Source organism: Coregonus lavaretus (assembly GCF_964263955.1).
Source record: "Coregonus lavaretus genome assembly, chromosome: 7".
In the NCBI taxonomy this organism is placed as follows: domain Eukaryota; kingdom Metazoa; phylum Chordata; class Actinopteri; order Salmoniformes; family Salmonidae; genus Coregonus; species Coregonus lavaretus.
The window spans coordinates 47788011-47813137 of NC_139994.1; the positions used below are offsets into that span (position 1 = coordinate 47788011).

The 25127-nt window shown below is 45.1% G+C and overlaps 1 protein-coding gene across 3 annotated transcripts in view; it reads left to right on the forward strand.

The window, feature by feature from the left end:
* Positions 1–25127, forward strand: part of LOC311131990 (H(+)/Cl(-) exchange transporter 3-like) — a 31768-nt gene continuing 6641 nt past the window's right edge. For all 3 annotated transcript variants that reach the window (XM_084165151.1, XM_084165153.1, XM_084165152.1), the window contains exons 1-12: positions 1–221; positions 12199–12359; positions 13109–13208; positions 13407–13594; positions 14527–14649; positions 16816–17022; positions 17302–17382; positions 17528–18076; positions 18319–18505; positions 22320–22537; positions 22695–22875; positions 23893–24109. In XM_084165151.1, the coding sequence (XP_084021277.1) occupies positions 134–221; positions 12199–12359; positions 13109–13208; positions 13407–13594; positions 14527–14649; positions 16816–17022; positions 17302–17382; positions 17528–18076; positions 18319–18505; positions 22320–22537; positions 22695–22875; positions 23893–24109 (2300 nt within the window). In that variant the 5' untranslated portion in view covers positions 1–133. The remainder of the gene's footprint in view (positions 222–12198; positions 12360–13108; positions 13209–13406; positions 13595–14526; positions 14650–16815; positions 17023–17301; positions 17383–17527; positions 18077–18318; positions 18506–22319; positions 22538–22694; positions 22876–23892; positions 24110–25127) is intronic.

Here is a 25127-nt window from a genome sequence, read left to right on the forward strand (position 1 = left end):
ACAGCCAGCAAGTCTCTCCGTGACTGTTCGAAAACATGGAGGCTGCTCCCGGATAAGCAGTTAGCCTAGCGACGAGGAGCTAACACGCAGTGAGACAGCTAACATTAGTTTAGCGACCAACTGTCAGTCAACCATGGATGATATCTCAGCCGAGGCCGACCCCTATCTACCCTACGACGGGGGAGGGGATAGCATCGCCCTGCAGGAGCTGCCTAAAAGAGGTACGCCATGATCCCCCCCTCCCTCTCCCTCCTCCTTTCCTTTTGAGTAGAGGTTGGAGGTTCGGTCTGTCTGTCATATGTCCATCTGGCTACAGTTAATACGAGTCATAGCGCTGGGTAATCTAATGCTGTAGCTCCCTGCTGTTGTTATAATAGACTAAAATGGTGTGGAGCTTATGACTTAGGTCAGACAGGAGGACTGTCATGGTGAACGTGTGTTTGTGTGCGCGTGGAAGACAATGTTATCTAGCTGGCTGCCATTCTGCATCCATTCACCGGCTTCCTCGATGATTAACCTTGGCACCCACTATCTGTGTGTTTGTGTGTGTCTTATCTTCGTGGTGAATTAGCAGGGTGTGTATTCTCACAGGGCTTAGCTGAGATCGTAGAATAAATAAATGGCCGAGGAGGAGCAATGTGTGCAACTGCCTCCATCTTATTCTCTTAGAATAAGCTGTTAAATATGTGTGTGTGTGCGCGTGCATGTCTGTGTGTGTACGTGTGTGCCTTGTACATGTTTGTGTGTGTGTATGTGTGAGAAGTGTGTGTGTGTGTAGGAACACCTCTATAACAGCTTCCAGATGTTACTCAGCGTGGTGCTGATCCATTTAACATGCAACAGTGTTTCAGTGACAGGGAGGAGGACCTGTTGGATATATCAGTAGTGATGTCTGCCTTGTCTCACTAGTCAGTACACCTCATCCTGCACAGTCATGCACACACACTAACTCACACCAACATCTATAAAGCATGTGGATATATCCTAGGTCCTTCTTTCACAGTTAGCTAATATGTTGTGCAATCATCCCTAAGGCCTAAGCTATTCATGGCCCTGCACTGAATAATATGCTTTCCTTTAACATAACCTACCACGTCACAGTGTTGACTGATTTGATTCAGCTCAATGTTATCTAGCTGGCTGCGATTCTACATCCATTCACCTGCTTGTCGATGATTAACCTTGGCACCCGCTATCTGTGTGTTTGTGTGTGTCTTATCTTCGTGGTGAATTAGCAGGGTGTGTATTCTCACAGGGTTTAGCTGAGACCGTAGAATCAATAAATGGCAGAGGAGGAGCAATGTGTGCCACTGCCTCCATCTTGATTCTCTTAGAATAAGCTGTGGTGTGCATGTCTGTGTGTACGTGTGTGACTTATACAGTGAGGGAAAAAAGTATTTGATCCCCTGCTGATTTTGTACTACACGGGAGGATCTTGTCAATGATCTCAAGGCAGCTGGGACCATAGTCACCAAGAAAACAATTGGTAACACACTACGCCGTGAAGGACTGAAATCCTGCAGCGCCCGCAAGGTCCCCCTGCTCAAGAAAGCACATATACAGGGAAGTACAGTCTGAAGTTTGCCAATTAACATCTGAATGATTCAGAGGAGAACTGGGTGAAAGTGTTGTGGTCAAATGAGACCAAAATTGAGCTCTTTGGCATTAACTCAACTCGCCGTGTTTGGAGGAGGAGGAATGCTGCCTATGACCCCAAGAACACCATCCCCACCGTCAAACATGGAGGTGGAAACATTATTCTTTGGGGGTGTTTTTCTGCTAAGGGGACAGGATAACTTCACTGCATCAAAGGGACGATGGACGGGGCCATGTACCGTCAAATCTTGGGTGAGAACCTACTTCCCTCAGCCAGGGCATTGAAAATGGGTCGTGGATGGGTATTCCAGCATGACAATGACCCAAAACACACGGCCAAGTCAACAAAGGAGCGGCTCAAGAAGAAGCACATTAAGGTCCTGGAGTAGCCTAGCCAGTCTCCAGACCTTAATCACATAGAAAATCTGTGGAGGGAGCTGAAGGTTCGAGTTGCCAAACGTCAGCCTCAAAACCTTAATGACTTGGAGAAGATCTGCAAAGAGGAGTGGAACAAAATCCCTCCTGAGATGTGTGCAAACCTGGTGGCCAACTACAAGAAACGTCTGACCTCTGTGATTGCCAACAAGGGTTTTTCCACCAAGTACTAAGTCATATTTTTGCAGAGGGGTCAAATACTTATTTCCGTCATTAAAATGCAAATCAATTTATAACATTTTTGACATGCATCTTTCTGGATTTTTTTGTTGTTATTCTGTCTCTCACTGTTCAAATAAACCTACCATTAAAATTATAGACTGATCATGTCTTTGTCAGTGGGCAAACGTACAAAATCAGCAGGGGATCAAATACATTTTCCCCTCACTGTACAGGTTTGTGTATGTGTGAGAAGTGTGCATGTCTGCGTGTGTGTGTGTGTGTGTGTGTGTGTGTGTGTGTGTAGGAACACCTCTATAACAGCTTCTAGATGTTAGTCAGCATGGTGCAGATCCATTTAACATGCAACAGTGTTTCAGTGATGGGGAGGAGGACCTGTTGGATAGATCAGTAGTGATGTCTGCTTTGTCTCACTAGTCAATACACCTCATTCTGCACAGTCACACACACACACACACACACACACACACACACACACACTAACATCTATAAAGCATCTACTTTTACATTACTTGTGCAAAACCTATACATTTTCAATAGGATTCAATGATTCAATATTATGTGGATATATCCTGGGTCCTTCTTTCAGTTAGCTAATATGTTGTGCAATCATCCCTAAGGCCTAAGCTATTTATGGCCCCGCACTGAATAATATGCTTGCCTTTAACATAACCTACCACGTCACATTGTTGGCTGATTTGACTTCAGCTCAAAAGAGAAGAAAACAACCTAACATCAGCCCTATTCCATCCACTTTCAGTTCACGGTTGAGCTCCTTTGAGTGTGTGTGTATGTTAGGGTACGTCCCTGTCTGTATATCTGAGATAAGAGTGTGTGTGCACGTGTTGGCGTATTCCTCTTGTTCATTAGATTCCCATGCTGAATGAGCAGAGACAAAAGACACTGCCAAAGGATCCCCTCTCTCTCCTCTCGCTCGCTCTCCTCTCGCGCTCGCTCTCCTCTCGCGCTCGCTCTCATCTCGCGCTCTCTCATTTCGCTCTCTCATCTCGCACTATCTCATCTTGCGCTCTCGCTCGCTCGCTCTCTCCTCTCACGCTCTCTCCTCTCATCTCCCTCTCTCTCGCTCGCTCTCTCCTCTCTCTCATCTCGCTCTCTCCTCTCTCTCATCTTGCGCTCTCTCTCATCTCTCGCTCTCTCTCTCGCTCGCTCTCTTTTCCACTCGCTCTCTCGCGCTCTCTCTCGCCCTCGCTCTCGTGCTCTCCGCTCGCTCTCTCCTCTCGCGCTCTCTCCTCTCACGCTCTCTCCTCTCGATCCTTGCTCTCTCTCCTCTCTCGCTCTCTGTTCTCTCCTCTCTCTCCTCTGTCTCATCTTGCGCTCTCTCTCATCTTGCGCTCTCTCTCATCTCTCGCTCTCTTGCCCTCGGGCTCTCCGCTCGCTCTCCTCTCGCTCGCGCTCTCCTCTCGCACTCTCCTCTCGCTCTCTTCTCCCTCTCTCTCTCCTCTCGCGCCCTCTCTCTCGCACCCTCTCTCCTCTCGCGCCCTCTCTCCTCTCGCACTCGCTGTCTCCTCTCGCTCGTTCTCTCCTCTTGCTCGTTCTCTCCACTCGCTCGCTCACTCTCCTCTTGCTCGCTCACTCTCCTCTTGCTCGCTCACTCTCCTCTCTCTCTCTCTCTCGCTCACTCTCTCCTCGCTCGCTCTTGCTCTCTCTCCTCTCGTTCGTTCTCTCTCATCGCTCTCGCCTCTCTCTTCTCTCTCTCGCTCTCTTCTCTCTCTCGCTCTCTTCTCTCGTTCTCTCTCCTCTCGCTCGCTCTCTCTCTCGCTCTCTCTCTCTCTCGCTCGCTCGCTCTCTCTCTCTCTCCTCGCTCACTCTCTCTCTCCTCTCGCTCTCTCTCGCTCTCTCCTCTCGCTCGCAATTGGTAAAATTACACTTGAATATTTTGCCCCAGATTTGGATAGGAATATTTATTTTTGAGTATTTTTGCTCTCTCCTCTCATTTCGCTCGCTCTCTTCTCCTCTCGCTCTCTCGCTCGCTCTCTTCTTCTCTCGCTCTCTCTCTCCTCTCGCTCTCCTCTCGCTCTCTCACTCCTTGTTCTCTCCTCTCGCTCCTTGCTCTCTCTCTCCTCTCGCTCCTTGCTCTCTCTCTCTTCTCGCTCGCTCTCTCATCTCTCGCTTCTCCTCTTGCTCGCTCTTGCTCTCTCTCCTCTCGCTCTCTCTCTTGCTCTCTCGCTCCTCTCCACTCTCTCTCTCTCTCCTCTCACTCTCTCCTCTCTCATCTCGCTCTCTCCTCTCTCTCATCTCGCTCTCTCCTCTCTCTCATCTCGCTCTCTCGCTCGCGCTCTCTCGCTCTCCACTTGCTCTCTCCTCTCGCTCTCTGCTCTCTCTCGCTCTCTCTCCTCTTGCTCTCTCTCTATCTCTCTCCTCTTTCTCGCTCTCTCCTCTCGCTCGCTCGCTCTCTCCTCTCGCTCGCTCTCTCGCTCGCTCGCTCTCTCCTCTTGCTCGCAATTGGTAAAATTACACTTTAATATTTTGCACCAGAATTGTCTTTTTATGGAGTAAAATGCTTTGCAGGCTTTTTCTTTTAGTGCATTCACTGCCAGACCAAATCCACCAGAGGCACAGATTTTTAGTCCCAGGTAGTTATACCATTGGACATGTTCAACCATGGTATTTCCTCATTTGAAGGAGTGTCTGCTGCTCTGATTCTTGGATATATAAAAAAAAAAATCTATTCTCTCTCTCTCAATTTTCTACTCTCGCTTTCTCTCTCACTGCCTTGCTTTCAGCCACATGGTATTCCCTTAGCAGCCTGGTGCAGGCCAGGGTTAGTATTAGCCTACTGGTCTCCAGCCCCAGTCAGTCCTGTTGCTAAACTGAAGCTCCTTGATCTGATTTGCAGGACTGTAGTGCTGGAGTAGCCTGATTCTGCATTAATGCACAGTAAGCGCCTGTGTGCACTAAGCGCTCACACTGAATGGTCACACTTTATCGGCGTGTAGAACCTGAACACACAAGGTGTGTGCGCGTGTGCTGTGAACTCGTTGATCCATGTCGCTGTTGTGGTTGAATCAGTCCCTGTAGGCTTCTGTTTCTATAGTGTCATTCAGCTGGATGCTGTGTGTCAGCCTACTGTGTGACAATCTACAGTAAAACCCTCCAAACCATCCACTCCTCCACATAATGAAGCAATAATCTTACCATCAAGAGGAGCAACCTGTTATAAGGGTCCCAAAGACCAATTCACTGTCCACCTCTATCTAATTCGGACGTCACCCTCACCCACACTACGCACCTACCTGGTCACCACCGTACCAGCTCTACGCGCTGTGGCTTGAAACCCAACCTCCATATAGAGTCCAGTCATCATATCTGACTCATCATCTCCTCCTCCTTCTCCAGTTCCCCCTCCTCCTCCGCCTCCTCCTCCTCCTCCTCCTCCTCCTCCTCCTCCTCTCCCCCTGCCAGCACAGACTGTGGGTCACTCACAAATCAGGTTGGTTGGAGGTGATAATATCCAGCTGACTGCTCTGGCTGGGTGAGACTGTGCCCTGCGTCCCAAATAGCACCCTATTCCCTACAACAGTGCATGACTTTTGACCAGAGCCCTGTCAAAAATAGTGCAGTATATAGGAAGTAGGTCGCCACTTGGGACTCAAGCTGTGTTTTAGCTGACTGTACAAGAACAAATAATTTCCCGTTGGTCTTCCTCAGGAAGGGAAACACTGCCAGATGAAAGCCATTCATCTACTGTAGTTCTCCCTGCTCAATGAGAGCTTGCCTAGGCCTACTTCTCTCTTACACGTATAGGTCTACATCAAAGGACTTGATATAGCCCAATGCTTTCATATTTCAAAGGCTTGGCTAGGGCCTTTTGAAATAAGGCTTTAAAGCATGAAACACATCGAGAATCTCATTGCCAATAGTCTGCCGATATGTGCTTATCACAGTGGGGAGGCCGTTCCTTCTCTTGCTAGAACAAAAGCGGTACCTGATGCGTGCCAACCCGGTAGTGACGAACCTACTGATTGTACTTGTGGAATTGCAATGCTCATCAGTGGCCAACAACATGACTTTGAGCCAATCAGCGAGCATGAACCAACAAAGTGTTTTTGTTGAAAAGAGGCCATTTTCTCTGTACATACATGGTGAGCCAGTCACACTTCATATGCAATGTAGGCTATGCGATGGTAGCTTGCTACGTGCACAGACGCAACGCACACAACAATAAATACTTCCTCCAAGATAGCTAACAACTGTAGCTAGTGTTGACATTATAATTAAATAACAAAGAATTAGCTAGTGTCCATGAAACAGCTGTCTATATTAGCTGCTAAGTTAGTGCAGTGTCCTAAGATCGCTATGTTGTGCTAGCTAGGTAATGTGCTAACATTAGCTAAATAGCTAAACATTTGGCTATGGGCTGGCACTGGCAGCATGGGATTATGGTCTAAGGCACTGCATTGCAGTGCTAGCTGTGCCACTAGAGATCCTGGTTCGAATCCAGGCTCTGTCACAGCCGGCCGCGACCGGTAGACTCATGGGCAGCGCACAATTGGCCTAGCGTTGTCCAGGGTAGGGGAGGGAATGGCCGGCAGGGATGTAGCTCAGTTGATAGAGCATGGCGTTTGCAACGCCAGGGTTGTGGGTTCGATTCCCACGGGGGACCAGTATGAAAAAAAATAAAAATATGTATTCACTAACTGTAAGTCGCTCTGGATAAGAGCGTCTGCTAAATGACTAAAATGTAAATGTATGGAGAGTGAATTAAATTGTTTCTTCTAGGCTTGGGCGGTATCCAGATTGTCATACTGTCCTTTTCTCATACCGGGATTTACGGCATTACTGGCATAGCACACAAGGTGGCTATAAAAACGCAAGAAAAGCCCATTGGGCCTCTATTACCAGAATGCTAACAAAAGTTCCACAAACTAATAGCGAATCACATAGACGCTGTTAACTAAATGCTAACGAGTGAAAATTGAACTAATTGCAAGACAGGCAAATCCAGCTCATAAAGTTATACAAGCATAGCTAGTAGTTACCGAATGTCATGTTCGGTGAGTGTGGACATTTACAAGCGAAAGTGAACAAGAGAAATTGTTCAAATGAACAAATTTGTGATGCGTGCTTTTCTGAAGGAATGTGTACACGATGCAGATTGGATGATGGGAAAAAAACACTAGTAGGAAGCACAGGGAAAAAATGGCAGCTCTACAGATAACTCATCCAGAGCTCTTTGACTTCTGTCAGAAAGCCATTATAAGATACACTACATGACCAAAAGTATGTGGACACCTGCTCGTCGTACATCTCATTTCAAAATCATGGGCATTAATATCGAGTTGGTCCCCCTTTGCTGATATAACAGCCTCCACTCTTCTGGGAAGATGTTGTAACATTGCTGCGGGGACTTCCATTCAGCCACGAGCATTAGTGAGGTCAGGCACTGATTCCACACATTTCTGTATGGACCTCGCTTTGTACATGGGGGCATTGTCATGCTGAAACAGAAAAGGGCCTTCTCCAAACTGTTGCCATAAAGTTGGAAGCACAGAATCGTCTAGAATGTCATTGTATGCTTTAGCTTTAAGATTTCCCTTCACTGGAACTAAGGGGCCTAGGCCGAACCATGAAAAACAGCCCGGACCATTATTCCTCCTCCACCAAACTTTAGAGTTGGCACTATGCATTCGGGCAGGTGGCGTTCTCCTGGCATCCGCCAAACCCAGATTCGTCCATCGGACTGCCAGATGGTGAAGCATGATTCATCACTCCAGAGAACTCGTTTCCACTGCTCCAGAGTCCAATGGCGGCTAGCTTTACACCTCTCCAGCCGACGCTTGGCATAGGCTTGTCTGCGGCTGCTCGGCCATGGAAACCCGTTTCTTGAAGCTCCCGAGGAACAGTTATTGTGCTGACATTGCTTCCAGAGGCAGTTTGGAACTCTGTAGTGAGTGTTGCAACTGAGACAAGACTATTTTTACGTGCTATGTGCTTCAGTCCATGGCGGACCCGTTCTGTGGGCTTGTGGGGCCTACTACTTCGCGGCTGAGCCGTTGTTGCTCCTAGACGTTTTCATTTCACAATAACAGCACTTACAGTTGCCGGGGCAGCTCTAGCAGGGCAGACATTTGACGACTGACTTGTTGGAAAGGTGGCATCCTGTGACGGTGCCATGTTGAAGGTCACTGAGCTATTCAGTAAGGCCATTCTACTGCCAATGTTTGTCTATGGAGATTGCATGGGTGTGTGCTCAATTTTATACACCTGTAAGCAACGGGTGTGGCTGAAATAGTATAATCCACTAATTTGAAGGGGTGTCCACATACTTTTGTGTATATACAGTGCATTCGGAAAGTATTCAAACCCCTTGACTTTTTCCAAATTTTCTTACATTACAGCCTTATTCAAACATTTATTAAATAGTTTTTTCCCCTCATCAATCTTCACACAATACCCCATAATGACAGAGCAAAAACAGGTTTTTATACATTTTTCCACTGCTCCAGTGGCGACGAGCTTTACACTACTCCAGGATGCACCTGAGCTCAATTTCAAGTCTCCTAGCAAAGGGTCTGAATACTTATGTAAATAAGATTTTTATTTGTTTATTTTTAATAAATTTGCAAAAATTCTAAAAACCTGTTTTTCACATTGTCTTTATGGGGTATTGTGTGTAGATTGATGAGGGAAAAAATCTATGTTATCCATTTTAGAATTAGGCTGTAACGTAACTAATAGGCTAACAGGTAACATTCATTTTGTTAACTTCCTTGTTTGCTCTTCCCTGTGTGCTCCCTTCACCCTAGAGCCACATTAGATGTGACTAATCATTCACCAGTGTTAGAGCTTTGAGATAAAAATCAGTCCCAGGTTTCTAATATTTAATGTTAGCCTAGCAGTTAGCACCTTGTCTCCTAGCATTTATAATGATATCCTTATTTTGTTATAGGCTAACCCTAGGCTTAATTAAAAACAGTTTTATTGCACTCACTTGATGTCATTCTGACAACTGTGCCAAGCCACACACTGTTAGCCCCTGGATGACATGGTCATAACATGGTTGTGTTAAACAGTCCTTGTGAGTATATGCCATCCTCACTAACAAACCCCAGCACGATATCACACATTGCTGGCAGGTACACACAAGTGGTGTGTCCCTGACCGCTTGCCAATGGAGAATGGTTATGATGGTCAGCAAACCATGGATCATCATCATAATTGAATCACATTCATTTGTACCCTGAACTAGCATAGCATCCACCTTCTGCAGATTTTTTTTTTCTCCAGTTAAATATGGTTATGTTAGTGTACTAGTACTTTCTATTCGACAATGGACATTGTACTACACTATAGGCCAGGGATGGGCAACTTTGATGTGGGTGGGGGCCACAAAAAATCTGAACTCATCATGATTGGCTGCAGTGGCTCTAGGGTCCCATCCATACCCACACTTGCAGTCAGGCTCCCTAAGGGACATTTTGTTGGGTATGGATAATTTGATCAAAACATTTTAGCGGTCCACCTCTTGACAGCGGAGAGAAAACATTGATGTTTTAGAGTTAATTTCCTGCAATTTTAAACATTTTGACATGGGGCGTAGAGAGAATGTTGCCGGTTTAAAGCAGGTTTGCTACTATTTTACACATTTTGCCATGGGGTGGAGAGAATAAATTTCTATTTTATAACTAAGTTCAGGCAATTCTACTCATTTTGCCATGGGGTGGAGAGAATATATTTCTATTTTATAACTAAGTTCAGGCAATTCTACTCATTTTGCCATGGGGCAGAGAGAAATGTGCAGTTTTCCAGCTAATTTCCTGTAATTCTACACATTTTGCCGTGGAGAGACATTTTTGTATTTCTCTATCTCAGGAAAAATATTGCCCTGGAAAAATACACAATACACTGTACTGTGTATCAGTGAGCAGAATAGAAGAATTTGCACAACAAAGAATGGCTGTAATTTCATGCATGCCCCCCAATTATTTACCCCAAACTTGAGGAGACGAAAGCATAATTTCTTTACTTTGTTTTTGGACACAATAGTGACTTTGTTCTTTCCTGGATGAATTCCCACACCCTTATACAGTTGTCAGAGTTACATTTTTTGGCAGAGTTGTGTGGAAAGTTGACATGAATGTAGATCTGTCTCTGTGCTTTTGAAAAAGTAATATGTAATCCCTATCATTCTGAGAATACTGTGAAACAATGTTAGATAAAGCACTTACTTTTTAAAGACACATCTTTATGACGACTATGTGCTGAATATATGTATTTTACTGTGGCATTGTTTATTTCCATCACATCCACAGCAGAGATGACCTTTTTCAAAATGGTGGTTGGCTGCCCATTTGAGTTGTAGTGCTGTAACAGATTAATAGAGATGGAGCAGAGGTGGCCTAAGGGCTCTTCTCTATCTCTGCTTCTGTCTGTCTGTGGCGTGTGTGCGAGTCAGCCAGCTAGTAGAAGCTATTTAACTGTCCCCTTTAGATGCTCTGATGCGCTGCTTCTAACCAGCACAGCCGGACCTCACTGGATTTGGGACATCTGGCATTAGCAATGATCGTTCTTGATTATTGTTACTATCTGAATGAATTAATGTAATCATGATATTGGATTATATATTTTTTAACAGATGATCTATTATTTTATTTTTTACACACAACCATTTTTTTTCTATCAGGCATCTCTGGCAGTTGAAACATACGTTTTGGTTGCCAATTTCTGTATTGGAATGCAATATTGCTACGTATTCTGTGCTTTTACAAAGATTAACTGATCACACTAGAAGGGTGACCAAAGTTGTGTTCCAATCCCTTATTATGGTGAACTGAAAATCTGTGCCTACATCCAAGACGAGCAAAAATGGCAGACTGGTGCAGTCAGTGTTGTAATCCTTGGCCAGTGTTCACTTCACAGTCACACTACCACTGTGCCTCTGTTTCCCCTGCCACATTCTTACTACGGCACAGCCTGTAGTGTACACATAACCATGTGACCGTAGGAAGGCCCCCATGTCCTTGTGCCTATTTTTATGGGGAACTGTTATCAGAGATTGTGAAACGAGTTTCGAGGAAGAAAACCCTCACAGACTTGTAAGTAAACATTCTCCTTTAATGTTTAAACCAGAACGGCCCTTTTTGAAGGACATATTTAGAACTTGAATGAACTACTGTTTTGAGTCTAATCTCTATTACCAGTGAGTGATTAGTTGAAAGGAAATGTAAAGACCTGGCTAAGCCTCAGTTTCTACTCTCTGTGTTCAATCTGCCATTGAAAGTCTGCAACTGCACCTCTATTTGGCTGTGAGCAGCAGGTCTACTCAGAGTGCTTGGGACTGAGGGAGTAAAGCCGATCAGGCTACCTGATTATAACGGGCGGTGTGTGTACAGCAGTTAGTCTCTCTCCACCATGTCTGGCTCTGATTTGAGATGCAGCAGCCAACAGATGGATGGACGGGGTTTTCCCCAATGTGCAATCTCACTCATTTTCATAAGCCAGCAGCATGTGCAGTGCTTTGCAGTGTGTTCCTAATGGGTCAGATAATAGAGCAGATATTTAGTGCTTCCAGGCTGAAGCACACAGTGTAAAAAAATAAAGATGGAACTGGGGTTGGCATAATATGATTTAAGGGATGATTATCATGTGAGAAGAAAGGAGAAAAGGTTTCAACACACTGTTGTTTAGGCCTTTGCTGGTGGGTTTCTATGTACAGTAGCAGTGTTTTGACTGCTGTTGTGGGTCTTTGTCAGGGGGTGGGGGGAATCATATCTCCCTTGTCTGATATGACTGTGTTAGTCAAAGATTGGGAGGTTTTCTCTGATACTGTTACCTCTTTTCACCTGGGTTTCTCGGTGGAGACTGACTGGGAAGATTGTTACATCATTGTCTGACCCAGATGGCTTATTCGTAGCAGCATTTGTCCCATCCAGACTTCTAGCAATCTGTCAGCGAGCTAGTACTCTACCATTGATTGTCTCTCACAAGAACTTGCTCACTGACTCGCGCCCGCTCTCTCTCCTGTAGGATCTAACTACGTCATGTCTAACGGGGGCGGGGTGGTGAGTAGCACCACCCACCTGCTGGACTTCCTGGAGGAGCCCATCCCAGGGGTTGGCACCTATGATGACTTCCACACCATCGACTGGGTCCGGGAGAAGTGCAAAGACCGGGAACGCCACCGCAAGGTGAGGACAACATTTACGTTTATAAACTAGGCTACTTTAAGAAAATAAAGTCTGTACACCCTGTGGCTCTGATGCAATGCATTTTATAGATAGATAACATTTTAGTCATTTAGCATATTTACAATCAGTGTAATCAACTAAGGTAGGTAAAACGACCACAAGGGTGTCTCCCAGGGCTCTGTGCCGGGCCCCTTAAATTGTGCCCTAGCCTAGACAGAAGTGTCCCCTGCATTCTCTGTGGTGGCTCTGTGTGCATGTACAAGCCTGTAGCAGCATGTTGTTGTGGGGGGTGTTCTAAAAGAGATGGTGCCCTAGACAATAGTGTTACCTCCTATGGTCTCTGTGGTGGCTCTGTGTGCATGGCTTATAAACACCATGAGGAAACCATTTAGTCTTTTGCGATACAAATCTGAGTGGTTCCTAGAAGTTTCATATCCTCACACATTTGAATGTCGTCTGGGTGTTATTTATTTTTTTACACCTGCCAAACGGGAACAGTAATGGTTGATGTCAATATGACACACTGCAGTAGCAGCATAAGTTCATGGGTAGTTAAAATACTATTAATATTATCAATAATTTGATAATAGTTACTCTGAAAAGGGGGAGAATTGTGTGTGTGTGTGTGTGTGTGTTTCTAACCCTGCTCTCTGTGTGTGTGTGTGTGTGTGTGTGTGTGTGTGTGTGTGTAACCCTGCTCTCTCTCTGTGTGTGTGTGTGTGTGTGTGTGTGTGTGTGTGTGTACACAGATCAATGCTAAGAAGAAGGAGTCAGCATGGGAGTTTACCAAGAGCCTGTATGATGCCTGGTCTGGGTGGCTGGTGGTGACGCTGACAGGACTGGCCTCAGGTAACACACACAGTCACCTGAGCTCACCTATACTAATAGTCACAGGGTATTTACAGTAAATGTAGGGTAATCATCGACAACATGTTTGTTTTTCATCTTGCTTGTGATGAAAATCAGTGTGGCTTAAACGATCTTTTCCTTCTTCTCTTCCCTGTCCTCTTCATCCTCTCTTCCTCCCCTTCCTCTTTGTCCAATCAGGTGCTCTGGCTGGTCTGATCGACATCGCTGCTGATTGGCTGAACGACATCAAGGAGGGGGTGTGTCTGAATGCCATGTGGTTCAACCACGAGCAGTGCTGCTGGGGTTCCAACGAGACCACGTTCGCTGAGAGGGACAAGTGTCCTCAGTGGAAGAGCTGGGCGGGGCTCATCCTGGGCCAGGAAGAGGTGAGAGGGATTTCATTGACATAGGTGTTTAAAGAAAATATATATTATTATTAACCCATCCCTCTTCGGAGGACAAATATATATTTTACAGCTTTTCTGCTAAATATACATACATTTTGCATACACATTTTGCATACACATTTTGCATACATGGTACTTTTATATAAAGCTATCACATAACAATAATACATTACCAAACATAAGCTCTTTAATCCCACCCCTCAGACACTCTCAGCCCATCCCACCTATCGCCATAGACCACCCTCGTTTGGTTTCCATCTGCCATATATTTTTCAAATGTGCTGTGATGTTTTACAAACATTTTGAACATTTCTAATCGTATAGTATCCACAGATTGTGAGCTAAAGATGAAAACCTTTCCTATGAGTGTTATTATGTTATTTATTGACTGACTATGACTTTCCTGGTCCTCTGTAGCTCAATTGGTAGAGCATGGCGCTTGTAACGCCAGGGTAGTGGGTTCGATCCCCGGGACCACCCATACGTAAAAATGTATGCACACATGACTGTAAGTCGCTTTGGATAAAAGCGTCTGCTAAATGGCATATTATATTATATTTCCAAATCGCCCAACACTGCTATTTGTAAGGTTTGACATAGGTGTTACAGGTGTCAGATAGCTGTTATAAGCACTTTATGTGCTATAATATAGCACCTTATCAGTGTTATAAGCTAGCGGTTTCCAGTGTAGAGAGGGACAAGTCAGGCAGAGGTGAGAGAGATTCAAGTGTCTTCAACACTGTTTAGACTGACTCCATGGTGTTATAGATGATCTAAGGAGTTTTGGTAGGTCTTCTGAAGCAGACACATTTCAGAATCTAATCTCAGAACAAATGTCATTATACCCTGTGTCAGTGTATTGACAGTTAATAATATGCTGCTCCTCTCTCTCCTCCTCCTCTCCCTCCCAGGGCCCTGGTTCCTACATTATGAACTACTTTATGTACATCTACTGGGCTTTGTCTTTCGCCTTCCTGGCTGTGTTACTGGTCAAGGTGTTCGCCCCCTACGCCTGTGGCTCCGGTATACCTGAGGTAAAATTGCACACACACACACACACAAACACACACACACACACACACTATATACAGTGAGGGAAAAAAGTATTTGATCCCCTGCTGATTTTGTATGTTTGCACACTGACAAAGACATGATCAGTCTATCATTTTAATGGTAGGTTTATTTGAACAGTGAGAGACAGAATAACAACAACAAAATCCAGAAAAACGCATGTCAAATTTTTTTATTAATTGATTTGCATTTTAATGAGGGAAATAAGTATTTGACCCCTCTGCAAAACATGACTTAGTACTTGGTGGCAAAACCCTTGTTGGCAATCACAGAGGTCAGAAGTTTCTTGTAGTTGGCCACCAGGTTTGCACACATCTCAGGAGGGATTTTGTCCCACACCTCTTTGCAGATCTTCTCCAAGTCATTAAGGTTTCGAGGCTGACGTTTGGCAACTCGAACCTTCAGCTCCCTCCACAGATTTTCTATGGGATTAAGGTCTGGAGACTGGCTAGGCCACTCCAGGACCTTAATGTGCTTCTTCTTGAGACACTCCTTTGTTGCCTTGGCCGTGTGTTTTGGGTCATTGTCATGCTGGAATACCCATCCACGACCCATTTTCAATGTCCTGGCTGAGGGAAGGAGGTTCTCACCCAAGATTTGACGGTACATGGCCCCGTCCATCGTCCCTTTGATGCAGTGAAGTTGTCCTGTCCCCTTAGCAGAAAAACACCCCCAAAGCATAATGTTTCCACCTCCTTGTTTGACGGTGGGGATGGTGTTCTTGGGGTCATAGGCAGCATTCCTCCTCCTCCAAACACGACGAGTTGAGTTGATGCCAAAGAGCTCGATTTTGGTCTCATCTGACCACAACACTTTCACCCAGTTCTCCTCTGAATCATTCAGATGTTCATTGGCACACTTCAGACGGGCCTGTATATGTGCTTTCTTGAGCAGGGGGACCTTGCGGGCGCTGCAGGATTTCAGTCCTTCACGGCGTAGTGTGTACCAATAGTTGTTTTGGTGACTATGGTCGTGTAGTTCTGGGCGGATTCCTCACCGTTCTCATGATCATTGCAACTCCACGAGGTGAGATCTTGCATGGAGCCCCAGGCCTGAGGGAGATTGACAGTTATTTTGTGTTTCTTCCATTTGCGAATAATCGCACCAACTGTTGTCACCTTCTCACCAAGCTGCTTGGCGATGGTCTTGTAGCCCATTCCAGCCTTGTGTAGGTCTATAATTCTGTCCCTGACATCCTTGGAGAGCTCTTTGGTCTTGGCCATGGTGGAGAGTTTGGAATCTGATTGATTGCTTCTGTGGACAAGTGTCTTTTATACAGGTAACAAACTGAGATTAGGAGCACTCCCTTTAAGAGTGTGCTCCTAATCTCAGCTCGTTACCTGTATAAAAGACACCTGGGAGCCAGAAATCTTTCTGATTGATAGGGGGTCTAAAACTTATTTCCCTCATTAAAATGCAAATCAATTTATAAAAATTTTGACATGCGTTTTTCTAGATTTTTTGTTTGTTATTCTGTCTCTCACTGTTCAAATAAACCTACCATTAAAATTATAGACTGATCATTTCTTTGTCAGTGGGCAAACGTACAAAATCAGCAGAATTCTTAGTCTGAAGCAGTTTGGGATATGTTTGGACATTTACCTTATTTATTTTGTTGAATTTAAAAGGATAATTTCTTCAATTTACAAATGTACATGATTTTCATGTATGCACATATTTCCCTTACTTAGACATTTAATAGAAAGGAAACTCCAGCACACTGGTGATCTTAATGTTTTCAATAGACTCTACTTAAATACTTAACACCTCCTCTCCCTTCTCTCTCCCAGAGAACAAAGGATATTTACATTGGCTATGTCGCAAGTATCTCTCCTTCCTCCCAACGTGTGCACTTGTTCACTTCCCTTCACTGATTTGTAAGGAAATTACTGGTAGAAGAAATATGGTGGAAACTCCCACTAGCCCCTGCCTCCACCAATCCAATGATTTGTGGGAAGTAGTGAAAGAGTGCACACTTCAGGAGAAGGAGATATTAATGGGACACACGCATATCTTATTTATTGTCTCCTCCCTCCTCTTTGTCCCCCAGATTAAGACTATAAATAAATCATTTATCCAGTATAATTGCCTTATTTCCCCTCTCCTCCCCCATCTCTCTGTCTCCCCAGATAAAGACCATTCTGAGTGGGTTCATCATCCGGGGTTACCTGGGGAAGTGGACCCTGCTGATCAAGACGGTGACCCTGGTGCTGGCTGTAGCGTCTGGGCTGAGCCTGGGGAAGGAGGGACCCCTGGTCCATGTGGCCTGCTGCTGTGGAAACATTTTCTCATACCTCTTCCCCAAGTACAGCAAGAACGAGGCCAAGAAGAGAGAGGTGCGTGCAATATGTGATCTACTGTTAGGCGTGGTAAAATACAATACCATACAACTTTATTGTCCAAGTACAGCAAGAACGAGGCTAAGAATAGCGAGGATATGGTTTGTGTTTGTATCCATTGTATTACATGATAGTGTTGAGTTTTGTTTTTAGACATTTTCTGTGTCACCACGTAGTAGGATTTAAGACTGTGTTTTGGGTAAATTCCTGTCAGTGTTTCAGCTGACTCGGGCCTGTGTTTTGGTACTAATCTTTTGTTTTGTTTTCTCTCTGCAGGTCCTATCTGCAGCGTCAGCGGCTGGGGTGTCTGTCGCTTTCGGTGCTCCCATAGGAGGAGTACTCTTCAGCTTGGAGGAGGTACAATGTATACTGTGTGTGTGTGTGTGCATGTGCATGTGCCTGTGACTGACTGTGGGTCTGTATGAGACATTGAATCACACGCTATAATTACCTTGCTCCGCTATTCACCTGTCTGCATCTCTCTCTCTTCCCCCTCCCCCAGGTGAGTTACTACTTCCCTCTGAAGACCCTGTGGCGCTCCTTCTTCGCTGCGTTGGTGGCAGCCTTTGTCCTCCGCTCCATTAACCCGTTTGGCAACAGCCGTCTGGTCCTGTTCTATGTGGAGTACCACACCCCCTGGTACCTGTTTGAGCTTATCCCCTTCATCCTGCTGGGGGTGTTTGGGGGTCTCTGGGGGGCCTTCTTCATCAAAGCCAACATCGCCTGGTGCCGAAGGAGGAAGTCTACCCGCTTCGGGAAGTACCCCATCCTGGAGGTGATCTTCGTGGCGGCCATTACCGCCGTCGTGGCATTCCCCAACCCGTACACGCGACAGAACACCAGCGAGCTGATTAAAGAGTTGTTTACCGACTGCGGACCCTTGGAGTCGTCCCAGCTGTGCCAGTACAGGAGTCAGATGAACGGGAGTAAGGCGTTTGTGGATGCATCTCCAAACAAGCCGGCGGGGCCCGGGGTGTACGCAGCCATATGGCAGCTGTGCCTGGCGCTTATCTTTAAGATCATTATGACCATATTCACCTTCGGACTTAAGGTGAGGCATGTCTAGTTAATGTACCCCGGCAGTTAATGTGGTTGTATTGGTAAATGTCTATCAGATTGTGGTCTAATACAAATCTTAGATTGTAGTCTACACTTTAAATAATGCTGATCAGGTTTGGGTTGAAAAGCATTGAGTAAAATCAGAATTTGAATTTCAGTTCAGGATCTTTTTTCAACAGGATAAGTTCAGAAATAGCTGGAGTGGGTCTTTTAAGTTGTGGTTCCTGTCTCCAGGTTCCGGCTGGCCTGTTCATCCCCAGTATGGCCATCGGGGCGATCGCCGGGCGTATCGTGGGCATCGCCGTGGAGCAGCTGGCATACTACCACCACGACTGGTTAGTGTTCAGGGAGTGGTGCGAGGTAGGCACCGACTGCATCACCCCGGGACTCTATGCCATGGTGGGGGCCGCAGCATGTCTGGGTGAGTTAAAAATCGAAGTTTATTGGTCACATACAAAGATCTGCTGATTTTATTGCAGGTGCAGCGAAATGCTTATGTTTCTAGCTCCAACAGTGCAGTAATATCTAGCAATACAATACAAATACACACATGATCCAAAAAGTAAAAAACAAGAAATGAAGAAGTATCAGAACGAGCAATATATCTAGGGCTGTGATGATCATGGAATTTTGGATGACGGTATTTGGCCAGCCAAATGACAGCGGTCTCCGTAATAACTGTTCAAATAGCATTTCATGTTTTTGTGTTGTTTATAGGGCCCTATGAAATCCTTTTTTATTTTTTTCTCCCAAATTCAGTTTTGTTATCTTGGTTTTATCTTTCAAGGTTTGTCATTTTTCAATTATTTTTCATGTTTTCACTTTCAAATGCACACAATTGTATGTTCTAAGTCCACAACACTGCTATGTTAAGTCCCTCATATCAGGAACTTTAAGCGGTTTTGGACCGGTTCCAACTGACATTTTGGTGTACAAAGCGCTCTGAACGCCGTAGGGTCCTGTGTCTTATAGTGCCAGAAAGCCCCATCTGTCTGCTCTCCCCTTTTACTCTCTTAGCAGAGCAGACTTGAAGTGTCAGGTTTCACACCCCACATTTGCATAGGGAATGAGGTGTCACATTTTCTGGCCTATCCAGACAAAGAATTGATTTACTCTTCCTCTGAGCGAGTGAGCCCAGCCTGTGAGACGTCATATGAACGAACGGTGACAGTCTATCGGATCCAGCCTGTGTAGTTTAATCTCAGCCGGATTTAGAGCTCTCAACATGACGAAATACGAAATTATTAATATAATTGAAACAATTCCACTTTCTCTTGGTCACAGACGGACAGAATCACTTCCTCCTAAAGCTGACGAGTATGCACACATTTGAATGGTGTCTCTGCGCCACTCAGTGGACGTTTAGGAGAAAATTATCTGTCGGCAGTTTTATGAAATAGTGCTAATATTGTACTGTCACTAAGTATGATCATATTTATTTTACAGTTATAAGAAATGTGACATCTTATAGCAAGTCGTTTATAATTGGATTGTTATTATATTTAGAAAGCATTTCAATCATTTCAAGCTCTATTTCCCCACTTTTGTTGAATAGTGAAAAAATCATATGATTTTTGACAATATTTGTACTATGTATTTGAGCTTGTGTCCTCAAAAGTGAGTACACCTCAGCAATTTATTATTTACTGTTTTTACCAGAAAGGAGAGTTCAAGAAAAAAAAAAACTTTCTAAAAAACTTTCTAAAACTATGCAACATTACCAGTTTATGGCTATCTCATGAAAAATTATTACGTTTGGGAATGTTTATTTAGGTAGAAATCAAAATGTTACCCTATCATTCAACTGGTCAGGAGAACCCTTTTGAGGTCTGGGAATTTTTTTTTGGGAGGGTGTAGTTCCACTTTAATTCAACTGCATAGCAAGAGACTGTTGAGGCTAGCGGTGTTTCTGTCAGGTTTCTGCACTGCACATGTGATTGCAGAGTTTGGAAAATAAATGTGCACGCGGTTCGTACAAATCATCATGCCAGGTAGGCCTACTTTGCAGTCAACATTTAATTGGAAATGTTTTTCTGAAAAAAGACTTTAGAAATGACTGTTTCAGCGTGCTTCCCCATCGCAGATTTTATAGGGCGTAATAAACTGTATCTTACCTTAGAAGTGTTTACTTCAGGCTGACTACTAGCATCTAACGTTAGTTATTGAGTTGCAATGTCCCAATAAATTGAATGTTCAAACCAACTTAAAGTATCTACAAAATGAGTTTTGCAACAACACAATTCAAAAGGAAGGCTACAGCAAAATGTTTTCCTTTTACTGTTCGAGATTCACTAATTATTATTTTGATTCCCATGATTCGATTCACCGTGATTGAACAGAACCCCAACTGCTACAATGGCTAAGCGAATCATTCAATTTGTGAAAAATAATCATTTAAAATAATCGATTCATATTAATTAAATGAATCAATATTTTTTTTTTATATCGTTTTTTAAAAACTATTTTGAGAAATGTGAAGTGGGGCATTCGTTATACAGTAAATTAATTGTATTTTATTTCCATGACGGTCTTCATCCATAAACGTAGGTTATACGGCAATTGTGCCAGCTCTAGCATTATCAGAACGAGCAATGTCAGAGTCTGGAATATAAATATACAGTACCAGTCAAAAGTTTGGACACACCTACTCATTCCAGGGTTTTTCTTTATTTTTACTATTTTCTACATTGTAGAATAATAGTGAAGACATCAAAACGATGAAATAACACATATGGAATCATGTAGTAACCCAAAAAGTGTTAAATGTAAATCTATTTTATATTTGAGATTCTTCAAATAGCCACCTTTTGCCTTGATGACAGCTTTGCACACTCTTGGCATTCTCTCAAACAGCTTCACCTGGAATGCTTTTCCAACCGCCTTGAAGGACTTCCCACATATGCTGAGCACTTGTTGGCTGCTTTTCCTTCACTTAGCGGTCCGACTCATCCTAAACCATCTCAATTAGGTTGAGGTCGGGGTATTGTGGAGGCCAGGTCATCTGATGCAGCACTCCATCACTCTCCTTCTTGGTAAAAACGCCCTTACACAGCCTGGAGGTGTGTTGGGTCATTGTCCTGTATAAAAACAAATGATAGTCCCACTAAGCCCAAACCAGATGGGATGGCGTATCGCTGCAGAATGCTGTGGTAGCCATGCTGGTGAAGTGTGCCTTGAATTGTAAATAAATCACAGACAGTGTCACCAGCAAAGCATTTTTCTACAATGTAGAAATAGTAAAAATTAAGAAAAACCCTTGAATGAGTAGGTGTGTCCAAACTTTTGTATATAACAGTATATGAATAGAAAAGGTGTGTACAGCAGTAGTTCTATAGGATGAGCCATGTTTAGAATACAGTATATACGTATAAAATAGTATGTAAACATGATTAAAGTGACCAGTGTTCAATGCCTCTATATACATGGGGCAGCAGTCTCTAAGGTTCCGGCTAGGGATGGCTGTTCAGCAGTCTGATGGCCTGGAGATAGAAGATGTTTATCAGTCTCTCAGTCCCGGTTTTGATGCACCTGTACTGTCTCCGTCTGCGAGATGGTAGCAGGGTGAACAGGCCATGTTTCGGATGGCTGAGGTCCTTGAAGGACCTCACTGGCTGTGGGTCTTTATGTGTTTTTATGGTCCTGTCTGTTGTTCTTAATCCTACTCAGTATCAGCTTCCCCTTCTTGTGATATATTGTTATATGGACTGTGTTGGTCGATAAAATGTGTTGTGTAAAATGTAATCGATCTTGCTGAATGACTTTGGTCCTCTCCCATGCAACTCTTCCCTTGTCTCCAGGTTGTTGCTGTAAAATATAATGTGTTACATTTACATTTTAGTCATTTAGCAGACGCTCTTATCCAGAGCGACTTACAGTTAGTGAGTGCATACATTATTATTATTATTTTTTTTTTTTTCATACTGGCCCCCCGTGGGAATCGAACCCACAACCCTGGCGTTGCAAACGCCATGCTCTACCAACTGAGCTACATCCCTGCCGGCTATTCCCTCCCATACCCTGGACGACGCTGGGCCAATTGTGCGTCATGGGTCTCCCGGTCGCGGCCGGCTACAACAGAGCCTGGATTCGAACCAGGATCTCTAGTGGCACAGCTAGCACTGCGATGCAGTGCCTTAGACCACTGCGCCACTCGGGAGACGTGTCCTCACTTCTTAGTCAGCTTACCTGGTAAAATTAAAGGTGAATAAGAAGTGAATCATTGTGTTGCGTTCCAGGTGGTGTAACACGGATGACCGTGTCTCTCGTGGTCATCGTGTTTGAGCTGACGGGCGGCCTGGAGTACATCGTGCCCCTCATGGCCGCCGTCATGACCAGCAAGTGGGTGGGCGACGCCTTCGGGCGCGAGGGCATCTACGAGTCACACATCCGCCTGAACGGGTACCCCTTCCTCGACGCCAAGGAAGAGTTCACACACACCACGCTGGCGCGGGAGGTGATTATATCCACACACACACACACACACACACACACACACACACACACACACACACACACACACACACACACCTTAATCAAAACAAACAAACATCAAAAAAAGGATTCACAAGGAGATACATTCTTGATGTTCTTCCATTCCTGTCTGACTTCAGGTGATGCGGCCGCGGCGTAGTGATCCGCCGTTAGCGGTGCTGACGCAGGACGACCTGACGGTGGAGGAACTACAGGGGATCATCAGCGAGACCAGCTACAACGGCTTCCCTGTCATCGTCTCCAAGGAGTCCCAGAGACTGGTTGGCTTCGCCCTGCGCAGGGACATCACCATTGCTATAGGTGAGGAGAGATGGCAGGGTCTGGAGGGCGGTCAGATTAAACCAGACCCTAAATTCAACTAGTATTTGTTTCTTTTCAAATACTTTAGCTGCACTTAATTGATTGAGCTTGCCTGGTGCCAATGAAACCAATGGAATTGTGCCAAAAGTGTAAACCCTCCCTATCTGGCACTAGAGCTCTGTTACCCAACCCGAGCCCGACGGACCCCTACATTATGCATCGGGTTAAGCCTGGGTAGGGCCTGTTTTTTCATCAATAACTAGGGTATGGGCAGGGCTCAGTATCACTAAATTGATCACTAACATTTTGAAGCTGAGCCATTTGCTCATGCTCTGCTGTGCAGTAGAGTCATATCTGACTAAGATCATAAGATGGTGTCAGAAGTGCTTCAACCTCGTCAAATATAAAACAGGAGAGATTATTTCACAGAAAAGAATAATGTACCTTGAGTTTGTCGGAGTTTAGAGTGACTTAAAGGAGCAGCTAACTGCTATCTCATGTCTCGTCATTGAGCAGAGCAGCCCAAGCGGAGCTATTGTAATAATAATAATAATATGCCATTTAGCAGACGCTTTTATCCAAAGCGACTTACAGTCATGCGTGCATACATTTTTGTGTATGGGTGGTCCCGGGGATCGAACCCACTACCTTGGCGTTACAAGCGCCGTGCTCTACCAGTTGAGCTACAGAGGACCACAATTGCTATGGATACTCACAGAGCACATGCAGAGCGAGCAGCGGGCAGGAAGCCAGTGACCGACTGAGAAGAGCAGCTAATGGATATACTAACAGAGAAAGTTTCAGGCAGGGTAGGGCCTTACATTTGGCAGAAGCAATCAGGCCTGAACATCGCGGGCATGGGTAGGGCTCGGGCTTCATGCCCATGCAGGGCTTTATCTGCTACCCCCCGGTTTAGAAACAAACCAAATTAAAATCTCTTTCCCTATCTCTCTCTCTCTTTCTCCACTCACCCACCCACTCCCTCTCACCCCCCTGCCCTCCCCCCCCGGTCATCAGAGAACGCACGGCGGAAGCAGGAGGGTATCCTGCTGACTTCGCGGGTCTACTTCACGCAGCACGCCCCCACGCTGCCCGCCGACAGTCCGCGGCCCCTCAAGCTGCGCTCCATCCTGGACATGAGCCCCTTCACCGTCACCGACCACACGCCCATGGAGATCGTGGTGGACATCTTCCGCAAGATGGGCCTCCGCCAGTGTCTGGTGACACACAACGGGTGAGATGAGATGAGGGAAGGGAGAGGGGTAGGGTGGCATGGGAAGGGGTGATGGGTGGGGGGGATCGGAGGGTTAGGAGTTTGTCCAAGCTGGGCCTCCGACAATGTCTGGTGACACTTAAAGGGTGAAACGAGAGGGTGGGGTGTGGGGGGAGGGTAATGGCTAGGGTGGCATGGAAAATGGGGGGATGTATTTTGGAGGGGTGGGGGTGAAAGATGAGGAGGATCAGAAGGAGGGAACACTGGGGGAAAGAGTCTTCCTCAGTCCTCCTTAACTCAGCCTCAGTGTTGTCAACCTGAACTAACACCTCAACAGGCAACACAGAGTTCCCTCAACACAAACCAAACAACACACTCTCAAGGTCTCTTCCAATATACACACACTACTAGCATTGTACATCATCCATTCTAAGTGACATGCTAGTCTGGATAATGGGACGTGCTAGCCATGCATCCCCTCACTATAGGGCGATGCATGGACACTGGGAACCCTGGTGTTATAACCTGTCATAACCTGTAGGCTGTAACCTGCATGCCCTCTCAGCTAAATGCTAGCTGTGCTACGCTTAATATATAACTACTGAAATACCACTTAACAAATACCAGACAGGAGAGAAACACAATCACCAATATACTACTACCATTACTATAGAACAGGGATCATACAGAGAGGAAACCTATCTAGGTTTATTCAGTAGCATGGCTCTAAGGGATGCAATATGTTCATTGAAAAATAGTGAGTGTAAATCATAGATTAGAAAAATTCACATCATGCAAGCTTGTGACAGAACATTGTTTTATCCAGTTTCCTTTGGGGAAAAATATTAGAGGGACTCGTGTGTCGTGTTTAGAAGCAGCTGAGCTGTCTGTAGCGGTTGGAACAAAAGGGCACAAGAGCACGGGGCTGGGAAATGGACTTGTCTTGCCAACTTCGGTGACACGGGGTGATATGCCAAACAATATACAAGTACAAGGCCTTGTGCATGATTGAAAATCACATTTGCCAACCATCATACCT